Source organism: Bombina bombina, chromosome 2, assembly GCF_027579735.1.
Source record: "Bombina bombina isolate aBomBom1 chromosome 2, aBomBom1.pri, whole genome shotgun sequence".
Lineage (NCBI taxonomy): Eukaryota > Metazoa > Chordata > Amphibia > Anura > Bombinatoridae > Bombina > Bombina bombina.
In genome coordinates, this window is record NC_069500.1 from 1,147,205,557 (window position 1) to 1,147,224,896 (window position 19,340).

The window sequence follows — 19,340 nt, forward strand, 5'->3', positions numbered from 1 at the left end:
AGGGCACTTTAATTCATCAAAATCGACATTTCACTGTTTTCTTCAAAAACTTAATTTTAATCCTGGCAGCCGCTCCAGCACTTCCTCCGCCCATCGCAAGCCGTCTTCGCGGGTCCAAAATGACGAATCCTGCTTCCTCCAATCACAGCGTTGCATCAAGCCAAAATTCCCCCTGGGGGAAGCTGTGATTGAAGGACGCCTGATTCATCATTTCTGACGTCTGCAGAGGCTTCTGACGGCCGGGGAAATCGCTGGAGCGGCATTCAGGATTAATAGGTAAGTTTTTGAAGAAAACAGTGAAATGTGAATTTTGATGAAAAATTATTAAATTATTAAAAACCGGGCACTAATTCATCAAAATTGACCTTCACTTTAATCTTCACTTTAATGTCTATTAATATATCTGAAAAGTTTATTTAAAATTTTTTTTTTAATGTAGTAACAAATTGTAATATGCGTCTCTAAAGACAGCTGGAATGTATTCTCCCAACTCCACAAACTGCAACATTGTTCACAGTGATTCTCTAATCAGTGCACAACATGATTTATATAATTTTTACATCCTTCTTAAAAGGATTTTACATCAAAGCAGACAAATATTGTTTTTTTGTGGGGGGTTTTCTTGATGTGGCATTACATTTCAAGTGATATTTTCCTATAACTGTTTTCTTATTAGACTGGGCTACATCTTTTACTAACATAGATTGTACTGATATCACATTATGTGTTTTGTTTTTTTGTCTCCCTTACAGGGACCTGGATCATATATAATGAATTACATTATGTATATTTTCTGGGCTTTAAGTTTTGCGTTTATGGCGGTTTCTCTTGTAAAAGTTTTTGCTCCATATGCTTGCGGTTCAGGAATACCAGAGGTGAGTGTAGAAAACTTTATATTATTTGAAATAAGGATTTTATGAACACCTTAAAGAGATAGAAACATCAAAATTCAAAAGTACATGGGTGCATTTCAATTTTAAATAGAAGCATTTTTGCAATATAATTCCATTAGCAACATTTTTTTACAATACTAGTTTTCAGCGGCATATGCACATGAGCTTGAGAGAGAAAGTAATTTGAAACGCGTTGCTCATTCTCGCTTCCTTAGTGAAGCACAGCTGTTAATCTGCTGAATTTAGGTTTTGGCAAATAAACTCTTGTAGTGGTGCAATAATACTGCCAAAGGCAGACCTGAGTGCTCTCCTGATTTGTTGTTTACGATCAAACCCAACGGAGACACTCTCTGCAGCCACTGAGTTTTCAGCCTAATCCTTCTATACTATCCGTATTATAATTTACACCTGTCAGGGTGGTACGTAGGATAGAGGCTTGTCGGATGAGATACCGCACACGAAGTCCGTCTTTTGGGAACTTGTCATACAGCGAAATTTGGAGTGATCTATATCAGACGCCAACACGAGCAGTCTTATCTGTGAGTACGGGTATTGTTTCTTATCCACGCTATCCTATGCTGCAATAAAAAGGAACTCCCCTTCTCTATAGGTGGAATGACACATGCAATAAACTTTACTAAGGATAGCTGCTGGAAATCAACCAAGGCCACAATATACCATCCTGCACTAGGACTCCTTTTCTTTGGGACTTGATATACATTTTGATATTGTTACTCTTTATCCACAAGTAACTTTGATACATAGTGCATTTTATTATTGTATTACAGTACCTTTTATACACAGTGTGTTGTATTATTGTTGGAGTATTTTAGTAGGTCGACCTAATAGTGTGTTTTATGTGTTTTATGTATGTTATTATTAAATTATTGTAAGACTTATATGTAACCAGCACCTTCAATCAATTTTGGGATTTATTTATTCTACTTACTATTTATTATCATATTTTTATTATAGTTGGAACATGTTCCTATATTGTTTCTTAACTATTCAAATAACACTTGCGGTTTATCTTCTACACTTGTTAACTTTGATCAGTGAGAGCAATCTGATACATTAATAATATCACTGTCTATATATGTTACACTTTGGCTTATTTTAGCGCTCCCTAGTCTCTTTAATTTTCCATTACTGTTTTCTGTAGGTTTTTTTTGAGAGATCCCTATTATCTAGTTGGAGTTTGCTGTAACATTTTCTTCTGTTAAGTGTGATCAGTCCACGGGTCATCATTACTTCTGGGATATTACTCCTCCCCAACAGGAAGTGCAAGAGGATTCACCCAGCAGAGCTGCATATAGCTCCTCCCCTCTACGTCACTCCCAGTCATTCTCTTGCACCCAACGACTAGATAGGATGTGTGAGAGGACTATGGTGATTATACTTAGTTTTATATCTTCAATCAAAAGTTTGTTATTTTAAAATAGCACCGGAGTGTGTTATTATCTCTCTGGCAGAGTTTGAAGAAGAATCTACCAGAGTTTTTGTTATGATTTTAGCCGGAGTAGTTAAGATCATATTGCTGTTTCTCGGCCATCTGAGGAGAGGTAAACTTCAGATCAGGGGACAGCGGGCAGATGAATCTGCATAGAGGTATGTAGCAGTTTTTATTTTCTGACAATGGAATTGATGAGAAAATCCTGCCATACCGATATGTCATGTATGTATACTTTACACTTCAGTATTCTGGGGAATGGTACTTCACTAGAATTACACTGTAAGAAATACATAAAGCTGTTTAATAACTAGAGATTATGTTTAACGTTTTTGCTGGAATGTAAAATCGTTTTCATTTACTGAGGTACTGAGTGAATAAATGTTTGGGCACTATTTTTCCACTTGGCAGTTGCTTAATCTGTTTTTCTGATAGTTTCTGTTCTCCCTCACTGCTGTGTGTGAGGGGGAGGGGCCGTTTTTTTGGCGCTTTTACTGCATCAAATATTTCAGTCAGCAACTCATTGTATTCCCTGCATGATCCGGTTCATCTCTACAGAGCTCAGGGGTCTTCAAAACTTATTTTGAGGGAGGTAATTTCTCTCAGCAGAGCTGTGAGAATTATAGTTTGACTGAGATAAAAAACGTTTATTCTGTAATTTGTTTCCTGCTTTCAGAATTTGTTATCTTTGCTAATGGGATTAAACCTTTGCTAAAGTTGTGTTGTTTACAAGGATTGAGGCTATAACTGTTTCAATTTATTAATTTTCAACTGTCATAGATCTTCTGTGCTTCTTAAAGGCACAGTACGTTTTAATATTATTCTAATTGAATTGTATTTCCAAGTTGCAAGTTTATTTGCTAGTGTGTTAAACATGTCTGATTCAGAGGATGATACCTGTGTCATTTGTTGCAATGCCAAAGTGGAGCCCAATAGAAATTTATGTACTAACTGTATTGATGCTACTTTAAATAAAAGTCAATCTGTACAAATTGAACAAATTTCACCAAACAACGAGGGGAGAGTTATGCCGACTAACTCGCCTCACGTGTCAGTACCTGCATCTCCCGCTCGGGAGGTGCGTGATATTGTAGCGCCGAGTACATCTGGGCGGCCATTACAAATCACATTACAGGATATGGCTACTGTTATGACTGAAGTTTTGGCTAAATTACCAGAACTAAGAGGTAAGCGTGATCACTCTGGGGTGAGAACAGAGTGCGCTGATAATATTAGGGCCATGTCAGACACTGCGTCACAGGTGGCAGAACATGAGGACGGAGAACTTCATTCTGTGGGTGACGGTTCTGATCCAAACAGACTGGATTCAGATATCTCAAATTTTAAATTTAAACTGGAAAACCTCCGTGTATTACTAGGGGAGGTGTTAGCGGCTCTGAATGATTGTAACACAGTTGCAATACCAGAGAAAATGTGTAGGTTGGATAAATATTTTGCGGTACCGGCGAGTACTGAGGTTTTTCCTATACCTAAGAGACTTACTGAAATTGTTATTAAGGAGTGGGATAGACCCGGTGTGCCGTTCTCACCCCCTCCGATATTTAGAAAAATGTTTCCAATAGACGCCACCACACGGGACTTATGGCAAACGGTCCCTAAGGTGGAGGGAGCAGTTTCTACTTTAGCTAAGCGTACCACTATCCCGGTGGAGGATAGCTGTGCTTTTTCAGATCCAATGGATAAAAAAATTAGAGGGTTACCTTAAGAAAATGTTTGTTCAACAAGGTTTTATATTGCAACCCCTTGCATGCATTGCGCCGATCACGGCTGCAGCGGCATTCTGGATTGAGTCTCTGGAAGAGAACATTAGTTCAGCTACTCTGGACGACATTACGGACAGGCTTAGAGTCCTTAAACTAGCTAATTCATTCATTTCGGAGGCCGTAGTACATCTTACTAAACTTACGGCGAAGAATTCAGGATTCGCCATTCAGGCACGCAGGGCGCTGTGGCTAAAATCCTGGTCAGCTGATGTTACTTCTAAGTCTAAATTGCTTAATATACCTTTCAAAGGGCAGACCTTATTCGGGCCCGGGTTGAAAGAGATTATCGCTGACATTACAGGAGGTAAAGGCCATGCCCTGCCTCAGGACAAAGCCAAAGCTAAGGCTAGACAGTCTAATTTTCGTTCCTTTCGTAATTTCAAAGCAGGAGCAGCATCAACTTCCTCTGCACCAAAACAGGAAGGAGCTGTTGCTCGCTACAGACAAGGCTGGAAACCTAACCAGTCCTGGAACAAGGGCAAGCAGACCAGGAAACCTGCTGCTGCCCCTAAAACAGCATGAATTGAGGGCCCCCGATCCGGGATCGGATCTAGTGGGGGGCAGACTTTCTCTCTTCGCCCAGGCTTGGGCAAGAGATGTCCAGGATCCCTGGGCGCTAGAGATAATATCTCAGGGATACCTTCTGGACTTCAAATACTCTCCTCCAAGAGAGAGATTTCATCTGTCAAGGTTGTCAACAATCCAGACAAAGAAAGAGGCGTTTCTACGCTGCGTACAAGAGCTCTTGTTAATGGGAGTAATCCATCCAGTTCCACGATCGGAACAGGGACAGGGGTTTTACTCAAATCTGTTTGTGGTTCCCAAAAAAGAGGGAACTTTCAGACCAATCCTGGACTTAAAGATCCTAAACAAATTCCTAAGAGTTCCATCGTTCAAGATGGAGACTATTCGGACAATTTTACCTATGATCCAAGAGGGTCAGTACATGACCACTGTAGATTTAAAAGATGCTTACCTTCACATACCGATTCACAAAGATCATTACCGGTACCTAAGGTTTGCCTTCCTAGACAGGCATTACCAGTTTGTGGCTCTTCCATTCGGATTGGCTACAGCTCCAAGAATCTTCACAAAGGTTCTGGGTGCTCTTCTGGCGGTACTAAGACCGCGGGGAATCTCGGTAGCTCCATACCTAGACGACATTCTGATACAAGCTTCAAGCTTTCAAACTGCCAAGTCTCATACAGAGTTAGTACTGGCATTTCTAAGGTCACATGGATGGAAGGTGAACGAAAAGAAAAGTTCACTCGTTCCACTCACAAGAGTTCCCTTCCTGGGGACTCTTATAGATTCTGTAGAAATGAAGATTTACCTGACAGAGGACAGGCTAACAAGACTTCAAAGTGCTTGCCGCACCCTTCATTCCATTCAACACCCGTCAGTGGCTCAATGCATGGAGGTAATTGGCTTAATGGTAGCGGCAATGGACATAGTACCCTTTGCACGCTTACACCTCAGACCACTGCAACTGTGCATGCTAAGTCAGTGGAATGGGGATTACTCAGACTTATCCCCTTCTCTGAATCTGGATCAAGAGACCAGAAATTCTCTTCTATGGTGGCTTTCTCGGCCACATCTGTCCAGGGGGATGCCATTCAGCAGACCAGACTGGACAATTGTAACAACAGACGCCAGCCTTCTAGGTTGGGGTGCCGTCTGGAATTCTCTGAAGGCTCAGGGACAATGGAGTCAGGAGGAGAGTCTCCTGCCAATAAACATTCTGGAATTGAGAGCAGTTCTCAATGCCCTCCTGGCTTGGCCCCAGTTGACAACTCGGGGGTTCATCAGGTTTCAGTCGGACAACATCACGACTGTAGCTTACATCAACCATCAGGGAGGGACAAGAAGCTCCCTAGCTATGATGGAAGTATCAAAGATAATTCGCTGGGCAGAGTCTCACTCTTGCCACCTGTCAGCAATCCACATCCCGGGAGTGGAGAACTGGGAGGCGGATTTCTTAAGTCGTCAGACTTTTCATCCGGGGGAGTGGGAACTCCATGCGGAGGTCTTTGCCCAAATACTTCGACGTTGGGGCAAACCAGAGATAGATCTCATGGCGTCTCGACAGAACGCCAAGCTTCCTCGTTACGGGTCCAGATCCAGGGATCCAGGAGCAGTCCTGATAGATGCCCTGACAGCACCTTGGGACTTCAGGATGGCTTACGTGTTTCCACCCTTCCCGATGCTTCCTCGATTGATTGCCAGAATCAAACAAGAGAGAGCATCAGTGATTCTAATAGCACCTGCGTGGCCACGCAGGACTTGGTATGCAGACCTGGTGGACATGTCATCCTGTCCACCTTGGTCTCTACCTCTGAAACAGGACCTTCTGATACAGGGTCCCTTCAAACATCAAAATCTAACTTCTCTGAAGCTGACTGCTTGGAAATTGAACCCTTGATTTTATCAAGACGTGGGTTTTCTGAGTCAGTTATTGATACCTTAATACAGGCTAGGAAACCTGTTACCAGAAAGATTTACCATAAGATATGGCGTAAATACCTATATTGGTGTGAATCCAAAGGTTACTCTTGGAGTAAGGTTAGGATTCCTAGGATATTGTCTTTTCTACAAGAAGGTTTAGAAAAGGGTTTATCTGCTAGTTCATTAAAGGGACAGATCTCAGCTCTGTCCATTCTGTTACACAAACGTCTGTCAGAAGTTCCTGACGTCCAGGCTTTTTGTCAGGCTTTGGCCAGGATTAAGCCTGTGTTTAAAACTGTTGCTCCACCATGGAGTTTAAACCTGGTTCTTAATGTTTTACAGGGCGTTCCGTTTGAACCCCTTCATTCCATTGATATAAAGTTGTTATCTTGGAAAGTTCTATTTTTAATGGCTATTTCCTCGGCTCGAAGAGTCTCTGAATTATCAGCCTTACATTGTGATTCTCCTTATTTGATTTTTCATTCGGATAAGGTAGTTCTGCGTACTAAACCTGGGTTCTTACCTAAGGTAGTTACTAACAGGAATATCAATCAAGAGATTGTTGTTCCTTCTTTATGCCCAAATCCTTCTTCAAAGAAGGAACGTCTACTGCACAACCTGGATGTAGTCCGTGCTCTAAAATTTTACTTACAGGCAACTAAGGAATTTCGACAAACGTCTTCTCTGTTTGTCGTTTACTCTGGGCAGAGGAGAGGTCAAAAAGCTTCTGCTACCTCTTTTTCTTTTTGGCTTCGTAGCATAATTCGTTTAGCTTATGAGACTGCTGGACAGCAGCCTCCTGAAAGAATTACAGCTCATTCTACTAGAGCTGTGGCTTCCACTTGGGCCTTCAAGAATGAGGCCTCTGTTGAGCAGATTTGCAAGGCTGCAACTTGGTCTTCGCTTCATACTTTTTCCAAATTTTACAAATTTGACACTTTTGCTTCATCGGAGGCTATTTTTGGGAGAAAGGTTCTTCAGGCAGTGGTTCCTTCTGTATAAAGAGCCTGCCTATCCCTCCCGTCATCCGTGTACTTTTGCTTTGGTATTGGTATCCCAGAAGTAATGATGACCCGTGGACTGATCACACTTAACAGAAGAAAACATAATTTATGCTTACCTGATAAATTCCTTTCTTCTGTAGTGTGATCAGTCCACGGCCCGCCCTGTTTTTAAGGCAGGTAAATATTTTTTAATTTATACTCCAGTCACCACTTCACCCTTGGCTTTTCCTTTCTCGTTGGTCCTTGGTCGAATGACTGGGAGTGACGTAGAGGGGAGGAGCTATATGCAGCTCTGCTGGGTGAATCCTCTTGCACTTCCTGTTGGGGAGGAGTAATATCCCAGAAGTAATGATGACCCGTGGACTGATCACACTACAGAAGAAAGGAATTTATCAGGTAAGCATAAATTATGTTTTTTTGGTGCTGGTCACACCCCTTTCTTTTTTTACATATGCTGCGAGAGCCCATGCACAAATTAAGTCACAATACACACCACCGCCAGCTCTCTGAATACTGGCGCACAGGCCCTCTTAGCACATTAGCATATGTATATATGAAACTTAATGGAAGTATATTGCAAACGATGCTTCTATTTAAAATTGAAGTGCACCCATATACATTTTAATTTTGACCTTTCTACCCCTTTAAGTTGTGTACAAAAATCAAATTGATGTGTTTGATTGTATAAATAATGTATTTGCAGAAGCAATACGCAGCACTGATGCACGGCCCCCATATGTGTATTCTGCTGAAAAACAGTAATACATTTATTTTTGATAATGGAATTATATTGCAAAAATGCTTCTTTTTTAAATTAAAATGCATCCATTCACATTTAAATTTTGACTCTTCTAGCCCTTTAACTTATTTCTCATCTATTATTATTACAAATCTCATTCACATTTAGCTAATTTCACTAAGTTAAAACTTTATCAATACATAGAGGAGATGTATATGGCCAAGATTTAAATAAGCAAAGCTTGTGCAAACTAAATCTTTTTAAACATCACACACATTGCATAAGTATACAACAGATAAATGAGAATACTGCCACCCTACATTTAGAGAGAATTTTTTAAATTATTGGTTGAGACAAAATCATTCCAAAAATACTTAATAGGAAACCTCTTACTAATATGATAGATGTGCTTCTAAATCTTTTGATAAGTTCTTTTATGTTAACCTTTTGATCAGCGTGTGTTTACTTTCTTTACTGGTATTGTATTTTAATAGAACAAAGGGGTAAGTTATCTTTTAAAATGTATGCAATAAAAACCAAAATGTTTGCTTAACTGATAAATTATTTTCTTTTCTGGCTTGGAGAGTCCACAAATCCATTCAGTTACTAGTTGGAATTCAACTCCTGCCACCAATAGGAGGCAAAGAACATCCCAGCAAAGCTGTTACGTATCACTCCCACTTCCCATAAACCCCCAGTCATTCAGCCGACGGAATAAGGAAAGAGCAGATGACACAAGGGTATAGAGATGCCTGAGGTTTAAAATGGACAAAAGCCGTCTTAAAATTAAATTAAGGGCGGGTTGTGGACTCTCCATGCCAGGAAATAGAATAATTTATCAGCTAAGCATACATTTTGTTTTCTTTCTAATGGCATGGAGAATCCACAAATCCATTCAATTACTAGTGGGAACCAATACCCAAGCTAGAGGACACAGAATGGAAGGAAGGGAGAACAAGACAGGCGGAGCTAAACAGAAGGCACCACCGCTTGAAAAACTTTCCTCCCAAAAGAAGCCTCAGCTGAGGCAATAAAATTGGTTTTGTAGAATTTGGAAAAGAATGCAACGAGGACCAAGTGACCGCCTTGCAAATCTGCTCCACAGAAGCCTCATTTCTCTTACTTGGTGTATTCAGTCCACGGATTCATCCTTACTTGTGGGATATTTTCAATCCCTACAGGAAGTGGCAAAGTATGCTCAGTCATTTATTTCTAACAAGACCTAGTAATGCTAGAAGACTGACAGAAATCCCCATGAGGGAAGGTAAGCCATTTTCTGAAACGCAGTATAGAAGGATGGCTTCAGTTAAGGGCTTAAATACTGGTAGGCACTGTGATGGGCTAAATCGATTATTTTATTGATGGAATCTTAGATTTATTTAAGTGTTTGAAACGTTGTAAACACTTTTTGGGTTTTTTATCTCGCCTGGCATATTATCAGACGCCTAGTCTGACTCAGGAAGGCCCCATAACTCTGGACTGAAGAGGGAGGGGGCCTCATTTTTGCGCCTCAGTTGCGCAGTTGATTTTCAAGACAGCTCATGCAGCTTCATGTGTAGAGTCCTGAGAGTGCAGGAGGACATCAAGGAGGCTTATATTTCTGCTACAAATAACCCTAAGGGAAGGTAGGGCCGCAGCAAAGACATCGGCATCGTGCTGTAGTGTGTTAAACCGGTTGTTTACTGCAATTTGCTCCGCTTTGGTCAATAAGGGGTTAATTGATTTGAAAATTTGTGTGCAATCATTTCTAAGCATTAGGATCATGTGGTGCAAATTTCATAAAGATCGGATGTTTTTTGGTGATTTGGAAAAAAAAGTGTGCTTTTTATTATTTAAAGACACAGTAACGTTTTTTCAAAAAGGTATTTTTTCTGTATTGTAGTGCTGTATAACTCTGTCAAACATGTCTGAGACTTCAGATAGACCTTGTTCTTTATGTTTAAAAGCCATGGCGGTACCCCCATTGCATTTATGTGTCAAATGTGCAAAAACATGTAAGCATTTTAAAGACCATCCAGTGACAATTAAAAATGTAGCCCAAGATGATTCTTTAACAGAGGGTAATGAGGATAGTCCTTCTTCCTCTCCCCATGTGTCAACACCAGTTACGCCCGCGCAAGCGATGCCTAGTACCTCTAGCGCATTGGCCCCTATTACTTTACAACAATTAGCAGCAGTAATGGATAATTCTCTTGCAGCATTTTTATCTAAACTGCCAGTTTTTCCAAGAAAGCGTGATAGCTCAGTTTTAAATACAGAGGATGAGCAATCAGACGCTGTGGATAATTTTTCTGTAGTACCCTCACAAAACTCAGAAATAGCAGTGAGGGAAGGTCTGTCTGAGGGAGAAATTTCAGATACAGGAAAAGTTTCTCAGCGGGCAGATTCAGATTCCTTAGGCTTTAAATTTAAGCTGGAACACCTCCGCGTACTGCTTAAGGAGGTTTTAGCTATGCTAGATGATTGTGACCCCATGGTGGTCCCAGAAAAATTGTGTAAGATGGACAGGTTTTTAGAGGTCCCTGTTTACACGGAGGCATTTCCGATCCCAAAGAGGGTGGCGGATATTGTGACTAGGGAGTGGGAGAGACCAGGTGTACCCTTTGTTCCCCCCCCCCCTATCTTTAAGAAAATGTTCCCCATAAACGACCCCAGGCGGGACGAGTGGCAGACGGTCCCTAAGGTAGAGGGGGCTGTTTCAACACTTGCTAAGCGTACAACTATACCAATAGAGGACAGTTGTGCTTTCAAAGATCCTATGGATAAAAAATTGGAAGGATTGCTGAAGAAAATTTTTGTTCAGCAAGGTTTCCTGCTTCAACCAATTGCCTGCATAATTCCTGTAACTACTGCAGCAGCTTTTTGGTTCGAGGCCCTGGAGGAGTCGCTCCAGAGGAAGACTTCATACGATGAGGTCATGGATAGAATTCATGCTCTAAAGCTGGCTAATTCTTTTATCACTGATGCCGCTTTCCAGTTAGCTAAACTAGCGGCGAAAAACTCAGGTTTTGCCATCATGGCGCGAAGAGCGCTTTGGCTCAAATCATGGTCGGCGGATGTGTCGTCCAAAACTGCTAAATATTCCCTTCAAGGGGAAGACCCTTTTCGGCCCAGAGCTGAAAGAAATTATTTCAGATATCACTGGGGGCAAGGGTCATGCCCTTCCACAAGATAGGCCGTTTAAGGCCAAAAACAAGGCTAATTTTCGCTCCTTTCGCAACTTAAGGAGCGGACCTGCTGCAACCTCTGCTGTCGCAAAGCAAGATAACGCTTCCCAGCCCAAAGCAACCTGGAAACCCTTGCAGGGCTGGAATAAGGGTAAACAGGCCAAGAAGCCTGTTCCTGCTACCAAGACAGCATGAAGGGGTAGCCCCCGATCCGGGACCGGATCTAGTAGGGGGCAGACTTTATCTCTTTGCTCAGGCTTGGGCAAGAGACGTTCCGGATCCCTGGGCATTAGAAATAGTTGCTCAGGGGTACCTTCTAGAATTAAAGGATTCTCCCCCAAGGGGAAGGTTCCACAGTTCTCGTTTGTCTTCAGACCAAACAAAGAAACAGGCGTTCTTACGCTGTGTAGAAGATCTCCTAAAGATGGGAGTAATACACCCAGTTCCAATTGCAGAACAAGGACTGGGCTTTTACTCAAACCTGTTCGTAGTTCCCAAAAAGGAGGGAACTTTCAGACCAATCCTGGATCTAAAGATTCTAAACAAATTCCTCAGAGTTCCGTCTTTCAAGATGGAAACCATTCGAACAATCTTGCCGATGATCCAGGAAGGTCAATATATGACTACCGTGGATTTAAAGGATGCGTACCTACATATTCCTATCCACAAAGATTACCATCAGTTCCTAAGGTTCGCCTTTCTGGACAAACATTACCAGTTCGTGGCCCTTCCTTTCGGGTTGGCCACCGCTCCCAGAATTTTCACAAAGGTGCTAGAGTCCCTTCTGGCGGTGCTAAGACCACGGGGCATTGCAGTAGCACCTTACCTAGACGACATATTAATACAGGCGTCGTCTTTCCACAGAGCCAGGGCTCATACGGACATTGTTCTGGCCTTTCTAAGGTCTCACGGGTGGAAGGTGAACGTAGAAAAGAGTTCTCTGTCCCCTCTTACAAGGGTTCCCTTCCTGGGAACACTAATAGACTCGGTAGAAATGAAAATCTTTCTGACAGAGGTCAGGAAGTCCAAACTGTTGAACACCTGCCGAGTTCTTCATTCCATTCCTCGGCCATCTGTGGCTCAGTGCATGGAGGTAATTGGTTTAATGGTGGCGGCAATGGACGTAGTCCCTTTTGCCCGAATTCATCTCAGACCACTGCAACTGTGCATGCTCAAGCAGTGGAATGGGGATTACGCAGATTTATCTCCTCAAATACAAATGGACCAGGAAACCAGAGACTCTCTTCTCTGGTGGTTGTCTCAAGATCACCTGTCTCAGGGAATGAGTTTCCGCAGACCGGAGTGGATCATTGTCACGACTGATGCCAGTCTGTTAGGCTGGGGTGCGGTCTGGAACTCCCTGAAGGCTCAGGGTCTATGGTTTCGGGAAGAATCTCTTCTCCCGATAAACATTTTGGAGCTGAGAGCGATATTCAACACGCTCCAAGCATGGCCTCAACTAGCGGAGTCCAAATTCATCAGATTTCAGTCGGACAACATCACGACTGTAGCGTACATCAATCATCAGGGAGGAACAAAGAGTTCCCTGGCGATGAAGGAAGTATCCAAGATCAACAAATGGGCGGAGGATCACTCCTGCCATCTATCTGCAATTCACATCCCAGGAGTAGACAACTGGGAGGCGGATTATCTGAGTTGCCAGACTTTCCATCCGGGGGAGTGGGAACTCCACCCGGAGGTCTTTGCTCAGCTAACCCAGCTATGGGGCATTCCAGAATTGGATCTGATGGCGTCCCGTCAGAACACCAAACTTCCCCTTTACGGATCCAGATCCAGGTATCCCAAGGCGGCATTGATAGATGCTTTAATAGCGCCTTGGTCATTCAGTCTAGCTTATGTCTTAACACCGTTTCCTCTTCTCCCTCGGCTAATAGCCAGAATCAAACAGGAGAAGGCTTCGGTAATTCTGATAGCGCCTGCGTGGCCACGCAGGACTTGGTATGCAGACCTAGTGGACATGTCATCGGTCCCACCATGGAAACTGCCATAGAGGCAGGATCTTCTAATTCAAGGTCCTTTCAAGCATCCAAATCTAGTTTCTCTGCAACTGACTGCTTGGAGATTGAACACTTAATCCTAGGTAAGCGTGGTTTTTCTGAATCAGTTATAGACACTCTGATACAGGCCAGAAAGCCTGTCACCAGGAAAATTTACCATAAGATATGGCGGAAATATCTTGGTTGGTGTAAATCCAAGGGTTACTCGTGGAGTAAGGTTAGGATTCCAAGGATACTGGCTTTTCTCCAAGACGGATTGGAGAAAGGTCTGTCAGCTAGTTCCTTAAAAGGACAGATATCTGCTCTGTCTATTCTGTTACATAAGCGCCTGGCAGCTTTACCAGACGTTCAGGTGTTTACACAGGCCCTAGTTAGAATCAAGCCTGTTTACAAGCCTGTGGCTCCTCCTTGGAGTCTAAATTTAGTTCTTTCAGTTCTTCAAGGGGTTCCTTTTGAACCTTTACATTCCATAGATATTAAGTTATTATCTTGGAAAGTTTTGTTTTTAGTAGCCATTTCTTCTGCTCGAAGAGTTTCTGAATTGTCTGCTTTACAGTGTGATTCACCCTATCTGGTGTTCCATGCAGATAAGGTTGTTTTGCGTACCAATCCTGGTTTTCTTCCAAAAGTGGTTTCTAATAAGAATATTAACCAGGAAATTATTGTTCCTTCTCTGTGTCCTAATCCAGTTTCTAGAAAGGAACGACTTTTACACAATCTTGACGTGGTTCATGCTTTAAAGTTCTATCTAAAAGCGACTAAAGATTTCAGACAAACATCATCCTTGTTTGTCGTCTACTCTGGTAAGAGGAGAGGTCAGAAAGCGACTGCTACCTCTCTTTTTCCTTTTGGCTGAAAAGCATCATCAGATTGGCTTATGAGACTGCTGGACAGCAGCCTCCCGAACGAATTACAGCTCATTCCACCAGAGCTGTGGCTTCTACATGGGCTTTTAAGAATGAGGCTTCTGTTGAACAGATTTGTAAGGCAGCGACTTGGTCTTCACTGCATACATTCGCCAAATTTTACAAATTCGATACTTTTGCTTCTTCGGAGGCTATTTTTGGGAGAAAGGTTTTGCAAGCAGTGGTGCCTTCCGTTTAGGTTACCTGACTTGTTCCCTCCCTTCATCCGTGTCCTATTGCTTTGGTATTGGTATCTCACAAGTAAGGATGAATCCGTGGACTGAATACACCAAGTAAGAGAAAACAGAATTTATGCTGATAAATTTCTTTCTCTTACGGTGTATTCAGTCCACGGCCCGCCCTGACATTTAAGTCGGGTTCAAATTTAAAATAACTGCAGTCACCACTGCACCCTATGGTTCTCCTTTTTCTCGTAACCTTCGGTCGAATGACTGGGGGGGGCGGAGCCTGAGGGGAGCTATATGGACAGCTTTGCTGTGTGCTCTCTTTGCCACTTCCTGTAGGGATTGAGAATATCCCACAAGTAAGGATGAATCCGTGGACTGAATACACCATAAGAGAAAGAAATTTATCAGGTAAGCATAAATTCTGTTTTTTAAAGGCCCAAGAAGAAGAGACAGCCCTAGTGGAATGAGCCGTAATTCTCTCAGGAGGCTGTTGTCCAGCTGTCTCGTAAGCTAACCGAATAACATTTCTCAACTAAAAAGTATAAGAATAAGTATAAGAAGTGGACTTTTGGCCCTTACGTATACCAGAGAACACAAAAAAAAGGGCAGTAGATTGCTGAAAGTCTCTAGTTGCCTGCAGATAGAACTTCGGAGCACGCAAAACATCCAGGTTATGCAACAGATGTTCCTTCTGAGAAGAAGAATTAGGACAAAACGAAGTACGACAGTTTCTTGATTGATATTGCGGTCCGACACCACCTTAGGAAGAAATCCCAACTTAGTAAGAAAGAACCATCCGCATGAAAAATAAAGTAAGGGTTATCACACTGCAGAGCCGAAAGCAGAAGAAATAGCAACAAAAAACAAAAACCTTCCAAGATAACAATTTAATATCAACATAGTGCATAGGCTCAAAACGGAGACTGCTGCAGAACCCTAAGAACAAGTTTAAAGGGACAGTCAAGTCCAAAAAAAACTTTAATGTTTCAAATAGGGTATGTAATTTTCAACAACTGTCCAATTTACTTTTATCACCAATTTTGCTTTGTTCTCTTGGTATTCTTGAAAGCTAAACCTATGAGGTTCATATGCTAATTTCTTAGAATTTCTACTCTAAATGCATATTGATAGTTTTTCACCACTAGAGGGCATTAGTTCACGTGTTTCATATAGATAACATTGAGCTCATGCACGCGAATTTACCATGGAGACAGCTCTGATTGGCTAAAATGCAAGTCTGTCAAAAGAACTGAAATAAGGGGGCAGTCTGCTGAGGCTTAGATACAAGGTGATTACAGAGGTAAAACGTGTATAATTATAACTGTATTGGTTATGCAAAACTGGGGAATTGGTAATTAAGGGATTATCTATCTTTTTAAAACAAAAAAAATCTGGTGTTGACTGTCCCTTTAAGGCTCCATGGAGGAGCAACAGGTTTAAACACAGGCCTGATTCTGACCAAGGCCTGAACAAAGAATTGGCAAGTGTGCCAGGCGTTTATGCAAAAGAATCGACAAGGCAGAAATCTGACCCTTCAGAGTACTAACCAACAAGGCTTTCTTCTGGCCGTCCTGAAGAAAAGACAGGATGCGGGGAACTCTCACCCGACTCCAAGAGAAAACCCCTAGATTCTCACCAAAAAAAGTATTTACACCACACCTTATGGTAAATCTTGTGAGTTACTGGCTTCCGAGCCTGAAGCATGGTATCAATAACCTTTTCTGAAAAACCCCATCTAAACAAGACTAGGCGTTCAATCTCCAAGCAGTCAGCTTCAGAGAATCTAGATTTGGATGTAGAAAAGGACCTTGAAGTAGAAGGTCCTTTCACAGAGGCAATTTCCATGGGGAAAGGACGACATCTTCACCAGGTCCGCAAACCAAATTCTGTGAGGCCAAGCTTTCAGAATTACTGAAGCCTGCTCCTGTTTGATACGGGCTATCACCCGAGGAAGGAGGGCAAACGGAGGAAACGGGTAAATTAGACTTTAGTCCCATGGAACCGCCAGAGCGTCGACCAGAGCTGCATGCAGATCCCTTGACCTTGATCCGTATTTGAAAGCTTGGCGTTTAGACGAGACGCCATCAGATCCATCTCCGGAACTCCCCACCTGAAAGTTATCCTAGAGAATTCTTCCGGATGGAGGGCCCACTCCCCTTGAAAAGTCTGCCTGCTCTGTTAATCCGCATCCTAGTTGTCCACCCCTGGGATGTGAATGGCAGAAAGGAGACAATAGTGAGACTCCGTCCACTGGAAAATGCGAGTCACCTCCTACATAGCTAAGGAGCTCCATGGTGGTTGATATACGCCACCAAAGTAATGTTGTCCGATTGGTATCTGATAAACCGGACCAAACTCAGTTGAGGCCAAGCTGTCAGAGCAATGTAGATTGCTCTCAACTCAAGGATATTTATTAGGAAGGAAGATTCCTTCTAAGTCCAAAGTTCCTGAACTCTTAAGTAACCCCAAACTGCTCCCCAGCCCAATAGGCTGGCATCCGTGGTCACAATTTTCCAAGATGGTCTCAGGAAGCATGTGCCCTGGGACAGATGGTCCTGTGCGATCCACCAGGATAGAGAGTCTCTCGTCGGGGTGTCTAAAACTATCCTCTGAGAGAAGTCCTTCAGGTCGATGGTAGTCATGAACCTGACCCTCCTGAACCAAAGGGAGAATAGAACGGATAGTCTCCATTTTGAAGGACAGAACCTTGAGAAATTTGTAGAGACACTTGAGGTCTAAAATGGGTCAAAAAGTTCCCTCTTTCTTGGGAACCACAAATATGTTAGAATAAAATCCCTGTTCGGCTAGAGGAACTGGAACAATAACTCCTAGAGAAGCGAGATCCTATTTTTTTTTAATTTTTTTTTTAATTTAACTCGCAACCTTCCAGTCTAGAAACATTAGAGATAACCACTAGGCCACAACAGTGTGTCCTCCCATACGTGAAACAAATAACGTCCTCAATATGTAGAAACATGTCATTGATCCCATATACCTAAAATAGGATAGACTGGAGTATGTAAGGTTCCAAAGAACCCTAAAAATATCTGCGAAACATCAGATAAGACGGACATTAGAAGGAGTCCTAATATCACTAAGAAATATGTATATGATACATAAGACAATCTAAGTTGTTACGGACATTTAGAAGAGCTCCCTCAAAAGAGAGAGATAAAAGCGTGTCCATGTACCAAAAATAGGGTAATATGAAACAAAAAACTTGACACAGACACACGAAAGTCACCTCAATGTATAAGTGACTCCAATAATTCATCCATATGCATAAAAATAGGATAATATAAATATAAACAATGTCACTGGCATTAGAAGAAACACCTCAATATGAGGGAAAATATATTATTGCGCCAGTGAACATAGCATAATGGGACAGAAATATAAACTCTATAGAGACTATAAACGCCCAAAGGCAGACAACGCTGACAAGCATGGCAGATCTATCTCAGTAACATCAATAAATGAGAAGATCTGCCCATACTGAAAGGCTTCTGAAAATCCTGAGTGAGCTATATTATCGATAGCCACTAGGTGTCGGTAAATACTAGAAAAACTGCACACCGCACCTCAAATAAGATATACACAGCCTGGTTAAATAAAAAAGTAAAGCAAATTTCATGAACGCATGGGAATGCAGGGGCAAATCATAAGCACTCTATCAACATGTACTTTATTTAAAGGGAAACACATTGTATCCCGCGTCAACCCCGAGAGCTCAGCACCTCACAGATTAGGGAAAGGGAAAAACCCTGTACCTTCCACTAATAATATAGAAAAAAAGCTGTATAATATCTTGAGCTGTACCATATTGCATCTATTACCGAACAGGCTCTCATGTCCCCGGCAAGACTCGGGCAAATATAGATCCCTTCTGGGGAATCCCTCTGTTGCCGTGTGCTAAATAAGCTCCAAACAAGTTACCACTGCTCACAGAGCGTTTGTGCCAAAGTGCTACTACTAGGGCTTCTGGTTCTGGAGAGAAAAAGACAGTGCACGTCTAAAAACAACTGAATTTCCCGCAGCGGGAAAATATAGCCCAGGGATGCAGCATGGCCATATCATAGTCTGAGAAGCAGATGCAGGCATTCCCACACACAGACTACCGGATATTATTAAAGGCACTAGCCATTGAGAGAAATCCGGATCTATGATAACAGCACACAGACTTGATTACCAGCGTGTAAGGTCTTAAGCGCTCGTCATCCCTAGAGCCATCGCTGCATGACAGTCAGACCTGATAATATGAGACATAACTCTCTTAAGTATTTACCATTGCGCAAAGTAAGGAGTTTCCCTTAATGTCAGAAAACAACACTCCTGCTCTAGACATCAGACGCGGATAAAATTACAGCCTAGATATACGGTCCTGCACAACAAAATAGGAAAAAACACAGGCCTAGATTTGGAGTTCGGCGGTAGCCGTCAAAACCAGCGTTAGAGGCTCCTAACGCTGGTTTTGGCCGCCCGCTGGTATTTGGAGTCAGTGATTAAAGGGTCTAACGCTCACTTTTCAGCCGCGACTTTTCCATACCGCAGATCCCCCTACGCCATTTGCGTAGCCTATCTTTTCAATGGGATCTTTCTAACGCTGGTATTTAGAGTCGTTTCTGAAGTGAGCGTTAGAGCTCTAACGACAAGATTCCAGCCGCCTGAAAATAGCAGGAGTTAAGAGCTTTCTGGCTAACGCCGGTTCATAAAGCTCTTAACTACTGTACCCTAAAGTACACTAACA

General features: G+C 42.3%; 1 protein-coding gene across 5 annotated transcripts in view; it reads left to right on the forward strand.

The window, feature by feature from the left end:
• CLCN3 (chloride voltage-gated channel 3) overlaps positions 1-19,340 on the forward strand; it is a 294,065-nt gene that overhangs the window by 239,236 nt on the left and 35,489 nt on the right. For all 5 annotated transcript variants that reach the window (XM_053703819.1, XM_053703820.1, XM_053703822.1 and 2 more), the window contains one exon: positions 753-875. In XM_053703819.1, the coding sequence (XP_053559794.1) occupies positions 753-875 (123 nt within the window). The remainder of the gene's footprint in view (positions 1-752; positions 876-19,340) is intronic.